At 41.0% G+C, this 15,097-nt stretch overlaps 1 protein-coding gene across 1 annotated transcript in view; it reads left to right on the forward strand.

Moving 5' to 3' along the window:
• The first annotated feature begins 6,401 nt into the window (after positions 1 to 6,401).
• Positions 6,402 to 15,097, forward strand: part of Nptn (neuroplastin) — a 70,217-nt gene continuing 61,521 nt past the window's right edge. Inside the window, exon 1 of the mRNA XM_038322487.2 lies at positions 6,402 to 6,552. Within this exon, the coding sequence (XP_038178415.1) occupies positions 6,462 to 6,552 (91 nt within the window). The 5' untranslated portion in view covers positions 6,402 to 6,461. The remainder of the gene's footprint in view (positions 6,553 to 15,097) is intronic.

Consider the following 15,097-nt stretch of genomic DNA (forward strand, 5'->3'; position numbering starts at 1 on the left):
CACAAGACAAGGCAGGACCATGCTGGTTACTCTCAACTATTTGCTGTCCACCATCACAGTGGCAATAACATTGAGATGATCTCAGTATCAGAAAAATACAGAATATGTATACTCGTGACCACAGACACTAGTAATTCTGACATAAGAAGCACGCCAGGACCAATGGTGGGAAACAAACTTATCAGAGCTTATATTTGCTTATACTATTATTTTTGTGGTGCTGGGGGAGGGGGGTTGAACCTAGGACCGTATGCATTCCAGCATAAAGCCATTTCCCCAGCCTCTCAGGACACGAGTATTTGTGTGTGTCTCTTCCCAGGAAAAGTATCTTAGACAATACTACCTCATGCCAGGTACTTTATTAGGACTGGGTCAAGATTCCATCCTTATGGATATTTAGAGAAGAAGTCATATGCAAATGAAATTGTTCCATCAATAAATAGCAGATCCCAGCTGCAAAAAGATAGAAGGAACAATGAGTATGTACATCGGGGAGGCTTAACTGAGCCAGAGCAGCTAGACAAGGCTTCTCTGGCTATGAGATTATTTCACTTTCATTTTAAAATTGGGTCTATCTATCTATCTATCTATCTATCTATCTATCTATCTATCTATAAATATATAAAAATACAGGTATAGATAGTCCCAAATGTCTCCAATGTAGTTTTGTTAGGTCAGGCATACTATGTATATGTGAGTTTTAATTTATGCACAACTCTAAAACACTTGATATTGCCAGGTTTTAAAATGGCTAAATGAATGCACATGATACATTACCTCCTTTAGGTGTTTGTTTTTATAGTAGAAGGAATGATACTTAAAGGACAAGAAATAGATCAGGTACAGAAGATAGAGTGGTGTGACTTTCATGCATGCCTACCCAAATATAGCGAGGCTTCAAGGTGGGAAGAAGCCAAACAATGACAAAGAACTGACAGGGAGTGCTGAACACTTACCTTCAGGAGACTGTGTGCTTCTGGCAGTGTACACATCAGCCTTAGCCAAAGTTAACAACAAAAAAGTAAATGTCTGGGCTGCAGAGGTGACTCCATTGTTAATAGCAATGCTGCTCTTCCACAGGACCCCAGTTTGATTCCCAGCACCCACAAGGCATCTGTAACTTCAGTCCTAGGAAATCTGATGCCCTCTTCTGGTCATTGTGGATACTGCAGGCACATGGTGCACAGACATAAATGTATGCAAAATATCCATTTACATAGAATGAAAACAATGAAAAGGTAAATGTCCTACAGACTGCATAAAAATCAAGGAATAACTAGGAATGCTGGTGCATGAATTTAATTCCAGCACTTGGGAGGCTGAGACAGGAGGATTGCAAGTCAACCTACAGAGCAAGACTGATTTCTTTTCTTTTTTTTTATATTTATTTATTTTTTTTTATTTATTATGTATACAATATTCTGCCTGTATGTCTGCAGGCCTGAAGAGGGCACCAGACGACATTACAGATGGTTGTGAGCCACCATGTGGTTGCCGGGAATTGAACTCAGGACCTTTGGAAGAGCAGGCAATGCTCTTAATCACTGAGCCATCTCTCCAGCCCCCCTGATTTCTTTTCTTTTCTTTTTCTTTCTTTCTTTCTTTCTTTCTTTCTTTCTTTCTTTCTTTCTTTCTTTCTTTTTTTTTTGAGACATGGCTTCTCTCAGTGTAATGGCTTTGGTCATCCTGGACTTCATTTGTAGATCAGGTTGGTCTTGAATTTGCAGAGAGCTGCCTACCTCTGCCTCCTGAGTGCTGGGATTAAAGGCGTGCGCCACCACTGCCTGGTATAAGACTGAATCTTAAACTACCACCCAAAACAAAATAAACCAAGCCAAACAAACACATGAACAAAAAACCAACTGACAACTGCAAACCAATGAAACAATCAATCAAAGAGAAACTCAGGAATTTCCTATTGCCCTGGAAACAGGGAGAAGGGCTCATAATGACCAAAATAGAATCTCTGGTCTTCTCAGCAAATGAGTACTTGGAATTGATGAAATCTGACTTGGGATGGGGTAGAAAACAAAGCATTCCTTGTATGTGACCAATGTAGATGCAAATTCAGGCCACCACATACAGAATAGGCTTGCTGGACAAGGGTGAGTGACCTTTGGAGGTGTGAGATTGTGCATAGAAAATGAAGTAATTCAGGGTCTGGAGAAATGACTCAGCCATTAAGGGCACTGTTGCTCTTGCTAGGGACCTGAGTTTGGCTATCAGCAGTGACATGTTGGCTAACAATGGCCTGGTTCCTGGGATCTGTCACCTTCTTCTGGCCTCAATGGGCACTGCATGCCCATGGTGCACATACATACACATAAAATAAAATAAATAAAATTGTTTTCTTCTTTTTTTTTTTTTTGGTTTTTCGAGACAGGGTTTCTCTGTGGCTTTGGAGTCTGTCCTGGAACTAGCTCTTGTAGACCAGGCTGGCCTCGAACTCACAGAGATCCGCCTGCCTCTGCCTCCCGAGTGCTGGGATTAAAGGCGTGCGCCACCACCGCCCGGCTAAAATTGTTTTCTTTAATAAAAGGAAATGAACTCACACTCAGGTGCAGGCATGAAAGCCCCTTTCAGACATTAGTTCTCAGTCAGGTTGTGGTTGTCTCAGGAAGTTACTGGGGATATGAGTGGTTAAAGCGATGAACCCAGGACTCACTTCATCCAAACCTGACCAAGAGGGAAAAGTAGAATGGAAGGGAGAGAACTTGGTGGGATCTGTGGATCAGCAGTCTGGGTGAAATGAAATTGTAGGTGTCATTTTGCAGAGAGTAGAGCACTATACTTTCACAATCTCCTTTGAAGGGCATGATTAAAGTGTTTCAAGTGAAACCTTGGTTGGTTCCAGTGAGAAGGTTGTTGGAAATGAAAAGGTAAAAGAACAGAGACGCCAAATTATTGAAGAGGTTGTCCACATGATCGTTGAATTCACATATGGAGTTCAGAGACAGTGCAAAGAGCTGGAAAGGGCAAGGAAAAGATTACATTGATCGGAAGGTCAGATGACAGCAATCAAGATGAGTGGGACGGTATGAGCAGAAAAAGATCTGGGCAGGACGAAGAGTGAAAACCATTAGGAAGTTCAAGGTCACCTCTAGGAACTCCCATATTCTTTTGACCAACCTTCCAATGGCAGAATGAATCAGTCAAACCAAACCAAGCGAAGTCCAGCTGGGAATTATAGGCTTTCCCACAAGGGAGCACTACCAACACTGGCAAGAAGACTTCCAAGGGAGTCCCTGGAGGCTGGACGTGTTACAGTCTGAGCTTTGAGGGCCTCTAGGGCTCTTCTGATTACATTACAAAGAACTAAAAAATCCTGCAGTTGGAGTTTTAGTGTGTATAAATAATTACTAGTTTAATTTTTAGACAGGGTTTCACTCTCCGAAGTCTAGCCTGACCTTGAACTTGCAGTGATCCTCCTGCCTCAGCCTCCCAAGTATTGGTGTGAGATACTATGTCTGATTTCAGCTAGTTTGTAAGCCATACACAACAACAAAACTCCTACATTTCTAAATTCCTTTAACTAAGTTACCGAATCAATAGGAGATTTTAGTTATGTATTTTAACAACGAAAGGAAACCGATAATACTGCTGTTGTCACATGGGACTTGCTGACATTTTCTTCTAGGTAAAAGGGTTCTTTATAACGGAGTGTTTTTGAGAGCTGATTGGTAGCACTCATAGTTAGGAGATCCCTGATTCACTTTTTGTAGTCATGACATCGCGGCAGTGGGGAGGAGAACTGTAGGCTGGAGTCTGAGCTGTAGTGGTGTCATGATCAACATTGGAATCTTGCCACACGCCAGAAATGGTTCAAAACATTGCACATAAACTTACCCAGTTTTTCTTATCACAGTCTTTTGAGGTTGCAATGATCATTGTCTCTATTTGACAGATAATGTCAAGAGAAATAATTAGGCCACTTGGGCAAAGATGCCTAACTCATAGATCCCAGTGATACAGTAAGAACAACCCTGAGGGCTGGAGAGGCAGCTCAGTGGTTAAGAATACTTACTGCTCTTGCAAAGGGCCCAGGTTCAGTCCTAGGCTCTCATATGGACGCTTAACAACCATTTGTAACTCCAGTTCCAGGGGTTCCAATGCTCCCTTGTGGCCCCTACAGGTACTGCATGGTGCACACACATATATGCAAGCAAAGCATTCATATATGTAAAATAAAAAAAATTAAAGTGGAAAAGAACAAACATCCTTGAATCTCAATAATTAACTCAAGAGATGTTATCTGTTCTGTGTGGGTGGACATGAGGGTTCAGCTTATTGTGTTAACTCAAGAATCTAAGTGGATACACATTTCCTGTTGACATGCATTTTCACTATCATAATCATTACTCATTATTACCAAGGCAAAGGAGATGGAAACCCTGGAAATGAATGCTTCAATTGGAAAAATGCATGCCACATCTCAAATTTCATTGGCTGAGTCAGTCACATGCCACTCCCGACTTCAAGAGGGCAAGGAGATGTGCTTCTAAAATAAGCCTGCCAGTGAAAATAGACTGCCTGGCATCAACAGTTATGCTTGGAGCTCTTGAGCAAACCATGCCATCTCAGCCTCAGTTTCCTCTTCTACAAATGATAATTCTGTAAGGATTTCTCATTGTAAGGATAAAATAGGTATGTTTGTTATGGTTTCTAGGAGGCAGAATGGTTGCATTCAACCAAAGCTTCCATCAGCTGAGAATCTTGGCTTCACTAAAGGCAGCCTGGATAATTGTCCTTACAGGATGTCAGCAGAATGGCCTTAGTTCAGACAAAAATACCTGCCAGCCCTTTTATTGTGTGTGTGCGCGCGCACACACACACACACACACACACACACACACACACACACACACGAAGTTTTGAACAGCTTTTTCTCTGTGAGCATACTGCAGTTGTAGCACTAGTCCTTTAGTCTGTAGCCACTAGTTGTCTAGTTTCTGGGAAAGCTGGAGGGATTGTGAAGGTCTCCTTCCTCCCAATTCTCTATTCAAAGGGTTTAAAGTCAGGTCAGCAGACCAGCTCACCGGTTCTCATGTTTAAGTCACAGACACGCCCAAGGACGCCTGTTGTGACTCACTCCTTTGCTAACCACAAGTGCTGAGGGTGGTGCAGAAAACAAACTAGCAAGCCAGCTCCCCCAAACCTGTGCTCGTGTGTGCGTATGTGAGCAAGCCTGCCCGCACTTGGAGGCTAGGCCTCTTCTGGGTATCTGCCCTAATTATCCTCCACTTCAGTTTTTGAGGCAGGGTCTCTCTCTCTCTCACTGAAGCTGGAGTTCATGCAGGTCTTCCGGTTCTCCACCTCTCCTGGCTGGGATTACAGCGGTGGCCCTGTGGCCATCTTTTTCCTTTTATGCTGGGGAATTCAGGTATTCATCCTTGTGCAGCAAGCATTTTTACCGACTACGGCATCTCCCCAATATCTTCTTTCCCCAAAGGAGACATTTCTCTAATTTCCATGCAACATGTCTAAACTCCTTTTTTTTTTTTTTTCTGACCCGTTTCCTATGGGTCATTAGACTCTTTCTAATCTCTGGTAGACTAGGCTAAACTGTGAACTGAGTGGAAACTATTACGGGTTTTTCTACCAAAGATTCTGCTATTAACTTGATACATGACGACTTCCTTGTAGAATTGTATTTATGGCCCTACAATTAGACTAGTTAACTTTGGGCCCTCAGAGCCTGTGAAGCTAAAATAAGGCCAAAGGGGGGTGGGGAGGGTATAGGTAGGGAGTAAAAGGAGGACACTTGAAGGCAGAGGGAACAGATGTCCGCGCAGGAAGGCACAGCAAGCGTGTAACACTGTCTGGGAGGGAAAAAACAGGAGGCAGAGAGGTTGTGGCCAGACACCTCTAGCGGTCTCTGGTCAGAGTCCAGAAGGAAGAACAGCAGGTTTTTCATAAGGGACAATGACAGGAAGCTTAAAAGCGGGGTCTGGTGTATCCATTCTGAAGCTTAGAGCGGTAACGCATGAAAGGCAGGATGGGTGGAGGACAGATTTTGTTTTCTCAATGCTTCCTCTCATTTATGGGCACCAGGATTCCACCGAGGTGAAAACTGTACTCTCCCGTGCTCTCCTCCGTCCTCCCCCGTAGGAGAGCTGGCGGGTGGAGTCCCCGCCTCGCCCCATCACGTGGCCATAAGCGCCCTTTGCACGTGACCTCCCTTGCGCTAGGCCAATCAGCCTCCGCAGGGGCGGGGACTTCGGGCGAGGGCCTCTTCTCGCGAGCCTTGCCGCCGGAGCTCCTGGACCGCCCACGGCCGCCAGTGGAGGTCTCGCGAGGCTTAGGCGCTGCGGCGGTAGGAGGAGGACGGGGAAGGACGGAGCTCGGCCGCGGCAGCCTCCCTCGCTCACTCCCTCGCGCGCTCGCCCGCCCCCTCCCTCCCTCCCCTCCCTTTCCCGGCCCCGGCCCCGGCCCATTCGCTGCGCGCTCTCCGGCTAGGGAGGATGTTGGGCTCTTCGCTCCCCAGCGCCCTGGCCCTCTCGCTCTTGCTGGTCTCTGGCTCGCTCCTCCCAGGGCCAGGCGCTGCTCAGAACGGTAAGCCGAGGGGCCGGGGGCGGGCCGGGCGGGGGCGCCGGGCTCCGGTAATCAGAGGGGCTGGGCCCAGGCCTGAGGGGGCTGCCGGAGCCGGGAGCGGGCGGCCGGGCTGAGGCGAGGAGGCGCTTCGTCGATAGTGGAGGCGTCGCTTGTGGTGCGAGCCCGGGGCGCTGGAGACAGGTCCGCGGCGTGGGGCTCTGCGCTCACCAGGAGCTGGAGTAGCGGGGGCGGCTCTGGAGAAGGCGGCGGGAGACAGGCGTTCGAGTTCGAGCCGGCGGAGGGGTGTTGGCGGCGAGAGAACCGGGCTCCGCGGGCGCTGACACCCGGGATTCTACTGGGGCTCCGGAACCCTAGTGACATCCTGAAAAATGGGAGGCGGGGGAAGCTGGGTTGAGAAGGATCCTGAAGAAAACCTAGCGGGAGCCGACTGCTTGAGTCTCTAAGGAGAGGGGTTATAAGGGATTAGGGGAATCTTGGATTTGGGGGTAGAGGGAAGGTGGGCGGAAAGATGATGGAGTGGGTTGACTGCAGTGGGGGACCTGGAAAAGAGAAGCAGCAGTGTCTCCAAACGAGCTGGGGGAAGAGGGCTGGGTTTTGCCAAAGAGGGTGGAGTGCTGGGCATTCTAGGGTAGCGGTTGGGAAAGCAAAAGGGAGTTTCTAAATAAGGAGAGGAAAATGAGCAGAGGATGGGGGAAAGCATGAAAACTGAGGTAGAGGAAACAGAGAAGTAAAGGGTGCCCGGGTATAGAGGTGGGTGTGGGGGAAGACGAAAAATAAGGGAAGGGAGTAAAATGCAGGAAGTCGGGGGTGTAATGTTGCTTTGCAGCGTGGTGGATACATTGGAAGGGGACGAGTTGTGGCAAATGCAGTATGGTGTTGGTTCGGCCATTAGGGAGGGCTGGGGCACAGTCTCATCCGCAGTGGTGGGATTGAGGGCAGTTGAGCGATGGCAGCGATATGGAGTTAAGTGGGCTTTTGAGATCTGAAAGTTTCAAGACTACGAATAAATGTTATTTGAGGAACATGGATGTGGCCTTTGGGATGTGTTCATAGTACAGTGAAAGTGAGAATGGAGTTTGGAATTGGAGCTTTTTAGAGAAGAGGGTGAAAGATAATAGATACAGTGGAGCTAAATACGACAGGTTCTGATTGACAGCATTGTCACAGTTCCGTTGCTGAACTGATCTTTCAGAAACAAACTTAAAAGGATAATGAACCTATTTTAGCTATTGTGAAAACAACTGTTAAGAGATTGAAGGGTTTTTTTATATGAAAAAATTTTAAGACGTGGATTAGGGATAGGGATCCATAAATTTGTTTTAATCTCGGTATTCGTTGTTACGCGAAAACAATTAAAATTGCTCTTGTTTGACCTTAAAATGGCTTTCATTAAAATAAAATCACTCAGAGTCAGTGGAGTTGAGTGTTCTGAAGAGAAACCGACTTTAAATGCTAGAGGTTACCGTGAAAATATATCACAGTATTTAAAAAAAATCACTTTATCAAATTCTAAGGGAATTTTATGCGCTATGGCTTTGTTTCTGCATGGGTCAGAAAGGAAACGTTTTTCTGTCTCTTACACTGAACATCCTAAGGATGTGGGTGGGCATCCCCACCCCTTCCTCCTTAAGTGGAAAGGTCTGAAGGGAAATGGTAGCGTTAGCCCGATTGCTTGCTCTGTCAGTCATCTGTGTAATAAAACAGTGTGAGTAAAATTCTGATTTCAGTTATGTATGGAATAGCACTTATAGGTGAGAGATTCTTGATCGGAGATGTTTAATCTCTGCTGGCATAAATTGTTTCTGATGATTGATAATACGGTAAATTGTAGTTTCCTAGCAACTAAGGCAAGGTTTTTGGATAGGCCTAAAAGATTCATCTGGCTGCTCTCGGTGGTAACATGTTCTAAATACAGCATAGTACAGCTTTTCCCTTGAAGTGAGCTTGGATTAGTCATGTGACAAGACTAGTAAAGTGAGGATGAGCCCGTAGCTGATCCTAATGAATGCAAATTGAAATCAAGAAAGAGATGGCTACTTTTGAGTTAATATGGTTAAGGATGTCATTTCTGCACTGTGTCTCAGTGAAAATATTTAAGCTACTGATAATAGTCCTGTAATAGTCTGATTTTATGTCCTATAAAGGTTTACTCTTTATACAGTGTTTCAGAAAGAGATACCATGTTCCATATAATACTGATATGTTAGACATTCAGATTATCTATTTAAAATAATGCTTTGGGTGCTGGAGAGATGGCTCAGAGGTTAAGAGCATTGCCTGCTCTTCCAAAGGTCCTGAGTTCAATTCCCAGCAACCACATAGTGGGTCACAGCCATCTGTAATAGGGTCTGGTGCCCTCCTCTGGCCTGCAGGCTTACACACAGACAGAACATTGTATATATAATAAATAAATAAATAAATATTTTTTAAAAATAATGCTTTGGAAAATCTGGTAGAGTCACTGCTTCTGAGTCAAAAATGTGGCAGTTTAGGTTAGGCATGTAGAGCTTTTTGAAAAGGCTCAGTTTTCATTATTCCCAAATGAAGAATTTGGTTTAATTTAGATGACCCACAACATCCCTTTTAACTCCACAAGGAGTCTGACCCATTATTGCCATAGGGATTTAAGTAGATTTCATTTTCCATATAAATATCTAGATTTGTAAGACCACAGTTTCAGGTACCCTCCCTTTTTTGTATGTTTTACCTACCAACAATACAGTTGTAAGGCATAGATTTTAAATATTCAAAATGTTAGGTTAAAATTGAATGTTAAACCAAGCAGTATAATGTGATCTAAAGCACAAGCTTTGAACACACTTACAGCTGTTTGTTTGTTTGCTTGTTTTTGTTTTGGTGTGCGTGTGCATGTGGGCTTGGTTGGTCCTAGGTCTCAAACCTTTATATGTACTAGGCAAGCATGCTGCCATTGAGCTATATCTTTCCAGAACTGGGTTTGAATTCTAATTCTCTATAGCTGAGTGATGTGAGTAAGGCAAACCTTAGTTTGAGCTGTGAAATGAGGATTAGTGTTACGCCCTTAGGGATGATGTAAGGATTAAATGAGGCTAGTTGGATTCCAATTTGGCAATATTTCAAGTCTCAGTGACAGTTAGCCATTACTGTTATCTTTAAAAGGTAGTATTATTGTACTGGGCAGTGGTAGCCTTTAATCTCAGCACTTGGGAAGCAGAGGCAGGCAGATATATGTAAGTTCGAGGCCAGCCTGGTATACAGAGCGAGTTCCAGGACAGGTACAAAAGCTACAGAGAAGCGATGTCTTGAAAAACCAAAAATTTAAAAAAAAAAAAAAAAACAAAAAAGTTGTATGATTGTTTTCTTCTTGTGACTATTAAATACTTGTTAAGGCTTGTGTCATCATGAATATAAATAAATAGGTCATTTGAAGGTCCCTTACAGAGATTTGTGCCATCCATGTGGCCGCAATTGAAGCTCTGTTGAGGAAGTCCATATTTCCATTTGATTGGGAGATTTTTCCATGATCCCAGGAAATAAATATGTTTTCATAATGGCCAGAATTTTCATAGAATATCATTGTTGTAAGAGAAGTAAAATGTAGTACCTTGAAGACACTCAAGAGGTTTACAGATGTTAGCTGAATGAATGAATGTGGATGGAGTGTAAAAATGTAATATGTTCATCTTGAAATTTATCAGATTAGATAAATAATACTGTTAAGTGGGAGCAAATAGAGAATCTAATTAATTTTATTGTTAGCAGCTGCATTTGAAGAACCCATTTTGTTTAGGTGATTCTTGATAGTTGTGAACATCATGCTCATAACAATGCCAGTATCTGCACTAGGTGATTCATGAATCTCTGTCAAGTGCTGTTTGCTTCACTTGTTTGACAGTTTGCTGTTGACTATCTTCACTCTTAGGGTGAACTAAAATGAAGAGCAGAAAGATAAGCCTTATCAGTTGTAGCCATGGTACAAATAATATGACAAACGTCAAGTAACAGATTTAAATGTAATTCAACTGTTATTTGACCAGAATATGGAACATGCCTTTGAATAAAGTCTTTCCTAAGGAGATTATATATCTTTAATCTTTTCATTGACTGAATGAAATACCAGACACAAATTTGTCCAGGGCCAGAGAGGAAAGGCCGTGTGGCTATATTAGAACATATTTCTTGGCTTGTTTTATATAGTTATTGAGTCTGTATTAGAGAAACAGATTTTTGTGTGTATGTGTTGACAGAGCTTAACCTGTGAGTATGCCAAAGTTTAACAGAAAATGAAAGAAAAATCCTTAAATATAAATGCTCCACAGTTAATTTACTTGCTAAAAATTAAGATTATTAAACCCTGTCTCGAAAAACCAAAAAAAAGAAAAAAGAAAAAAAAAATTAAGATTATTTTGCATGAGTTTTATTTTCCTGAGAAATTAGCCTCTTACAAGAAATTTCATTTTTTCAATGTAGTTTTGCTATGAAACATTTCCTTGTTGGCTCTGAGGCAGTGGCTTTTGGGTCGCAACCCCTTTGGGAATCAAATGACCCTTTCACAGGGGTTGCTGCTTATTAGATGTCCTGCATATCAGATATTTACATTATGATTCATAACAACAGCAAAATTACAGTTATGAAGTAGCAAGGAGAATAATCTTATGGTTGGGGTCACCATAACATGAGGAGCTGTATTAAAAAGGGTCATAGCATTAGGATGGTTGAGAACCACTGCTTTAAGGTAATGTTTCTGTACATTCCTTTTAGTGGCAGTGAGATTAAATTTAGGGTTTCACACATGCTAGGCAAACCCCTGATCTTATTTGTTATTTAAAACTTTCTTGGGACAGTTCACGGCTTCTCTTCCAAATGTTCAATTCTCAGAACCCACATAGCAATTCACAGTGATCTGTAACTCCAGTTCCAGGGGATCTGACATCCTCACAGACACATACATGCAGGCAAAACCCCAATGTACATAATAAATAAACATTTTTTTAAAAAAAACTTCATACACTTATTTACCTGTATGTGTGTTTCTATGTATATGTGTGTGGGCATTCATTCTTTGGTACGCCTGTGCAAGTCATCTTCCATGTAGATGATCTTGGAGAGTGAATTCAACCAGGACTTGGAGAGTCCTGGTGATTTGGTGGCAGTGCTTCTACCCCCTGAGCCATCTCCCAGTTCTATTTTTAAAATAAGAATTAAACTGGACTTCAAAGGTGTGACTTACAAAAATGCACTGTGAGTGTGGATGTAATTAAAGTGTTCTTTGGAATTGGGAGCTAGGTAAACTGTTTGTTTCCCCTTTGTCTCATTTTGCTTTGTAGTTTGAGACAAGTTCTTACTGGGCCGCCCAGTCTGACCTTGAACTCAGATCCTCATACCTCAGCCTGGGTGCTAGACTGTAAAGATTTTTATGCTTTGGGAAGGAGATTGGGTGCTGTTATCTGTGAAAATGAGACATAGAAAAAGGAGTGAACATTTTGGATACCATATAAAAGGTGTCCAGTGAAATTTTGATAAATAGTTTGATAATAAAATTACACAGAGAAACTTTGGAAAATGAAAAAAAAGCTTTGTGAAATAATTTCTGATTTTTTAACTCACTGTTTAACTCATTGTTTATAGCAAGGGCATAGTCTGGACAGGATCAAATATAATGAACAAGGTTTTGAGACAAAGGAAAAGCCAGAAGGTTATAGTAGGACAAGGAAAAAAGTTGAATGTATGGATCTTCATTTGAGGAGCATTTGGAGCAATAGAAGCTGCTGGAAAGAATTGTAGAAGAGGGACTAGAGAAATGACTCAGCAGTTAAGAATATATACTGCTTCTTGCAGTGGTGGCGCACGCCTTTAATCCCAGCAGATCAAAGGAGGCAGAGGCAGGTGGATCTTTGTTTGAGGCCAACCAGGTCTACAGAGCAAGTTCCAGAACAGCTAGGACTACATGGAGAAACCCTGTCTGGGGGTGGGGTGGGGAGGGAATGAAAAAGAAAAAAAGGATGCATAATGCTCTTCAGAGGATGCTGGTATCTCACAACTGCTTCTGACTCGTAGTCTAGAGAATACAAAAATCTTTGGCTTCTGTGGGCATATACCCCATAAAAATAGTAAGAATAAATCTTAGAAAAAGAATAGTAGGGACATTTAAGTAAATTGACACATCAAAATTGTATAAGTGGTGCAGAAGCACTTCCTGTGAACAAAAACAGTTGACATAAATGAGCAAATGACATTGATACTTTATTTTTTTTTAATTAATTTTAATTTTAATAATCTTAGACCATACATTTTAAAACTCATTTGTGAGACTTTTAAGAGTACTTTTTTTTAAAGTTCTTAATTTTAATTGATAAGCATTAGTTTTAGGAATACAGGAACCTTCCCTATAAAAATGAATTGATTATAAACTGGTACATTTTATAGGCATATATACACAAATAAACTTATTTAAAATTGATCATGTGTAAAAACATGTCTAAACTTAAAAGTGAGTATGTGACTTGATTTTCTAATGGTCTTTTTGCTTTCTTTTTCATACATACAAAAACAAGACAAACTGTATTTTAAACCTAATTAATTAGAGGTTATTTTGAATAGATTTCACATAACTTTTAATTAGTATGTATGGAAGTGAGGTTTTCTGATATATAAATAATTTCCCAAGTGTCTACATTTTTGGTCAATATAGTAAGTCAGGGGACAGTATTTATGTTCCTCAGTACCTGGTGGATTTTTGATTTGTTTCTTTAATTTTTCAAACTAAAAACAAAAAAGCTCACATCTGACCGGTCACTTAAAACAATATAATCTACTTGATGGTAATACCCTATGCTGTCTTATGCTAATAAGTATTCAGTGGTATCATTGCATTTCTGAAAAACAGTTATATGTTTAAAAACTAAGCCTTATTAAACAATGTGAATTTTTAGTGTTTTATGCCTTTTCCAGATGTGTATCAGTTTGGATATGATTTGCTTTCCTGTGTATTAAATATTATTTCAAATCAGATAGACATAGGATATGATGTGAAATCACTGTGTATATTATATAAAATTATGTTGCAAAACATTAAGTATCAGATTACACCAACAGTTTTAATCACATTCAGGTGTATCCTCATATTCTAAAAATGATTAAACAAAATACATGTCAAAACCTCAAAACCTTTCCTGATAGAATGATGACCATTGCTGCTCATCTAGAAGAGTTACAAGTAAAACTATAAGAATGCTGCATGTTTGGGTTATTATTAGTGACTGTTCTTTCCTTCCCTCCTGTCTTTTGTTGGTTTCTGGGTTGATGTCTCATCTGTCTTCCAGTTCTAAAAATGACTTAGTTCTGTTGAGTTTACCGTGTAGGTACTGCCTCTAATGGGGTTTTTATAAGCTTTTAGAAACTTAGTTTAGGGAAGATGATAAATATTAAGACATATATTGTTTTGAAATCTGACTTTCTCTGAGTATACTTCAAATAGTACTTGTAGTTTTTGTTTTAAGGAAGGCAGAGCAGTGTCTGTAATAGTGCAGAAATTGCCAGTGTGAATTAAAAACTATTAAGAAACGAACATTCTTGCCAGATAGGTATTTGTATTTCTTTTTGTTGAAAATTGTTTGGCTAATGAAGAGGTAATGAAATGACACTTAACTATGATTATTGTTTAGTGTTATCCTATGAGGAAGTCTGTTTTTGTATATGACTTCTTTTCAACAATTATTTATATATCTAAAATAGGCTCAAAATTTCTTTGTTGTGGGTGAAGAAATTACATATAAAACTGAAATATTTTGTGTGTATGCACATGTGTATATATGTATAATGTACATATATGAGTACTCATTTGCCTCTGTGTTTGTGTTGAGGTCAGAGAACAACTTGTAGGAACTGTCTACTTCCACCAGGTGGATTCTAGGGATTGAATTCAGGTTGTCAGGCTTAGTGTAAAGTACCCTTACCCAATGAATCATCTTGCCAGTACAAAACATCAGATTTAAAGGACACAGTTTATCACCTTGTTAGGTCTGGTTTTTCTTTCTCATTTTTATTAGAGTTGTAAACATACAAAAAAATGACTACATGTGGTGGCACATGCCTATAATCACAGCATTTGGGAAATGGAGGTAGGACAATCAGGAGTCTAAAATCTTCCTGGGCTACATAACTAGTTGGAGACTTAGCCTGGGCTCAGAAAAACCAAAATCAATCAGCTCAACAAAGAAACCAAAAACTAAAAAGAGAGCATGTAATAAACTCCTATGTACTAATTTAGTTTCAGTTGTCAGCCATATCTTCGTTGCTTATTAACCGGAAATAACCTAAGAAATGCAATTTTTCATTACAAACTAGAATTTTTCATGATCTAAAATACAGTTAGGATTTAATTTGTAGTAAAACGGTATATTTGACTCACAAAATGTTGAAATAACTCTAGGATTATAAGAATTACTGTTGGCAGGCATGTTGGTATTTTTATAATCCCAGAACCCAGGAGGTTGAGACAGGAAGGAAAAGAGTTTGAGACTAGCCTAATTTACAGAGCAAGACTCTTTGTCTCCAAACGTGTGTG

Source organism: Arvicola amphibius, chromosome 3 (genome assembly GCF_903992535.2).
Source record: "Arvicola amphibius chromosome 3, mArvAmp1.2, whole genome shotgun sequence".
NCBI lineage: Eukaryota > Metazoa > Chordata > Mammalia > Rodentia > Cricetidae > Arvicola > Arvicola amphibius.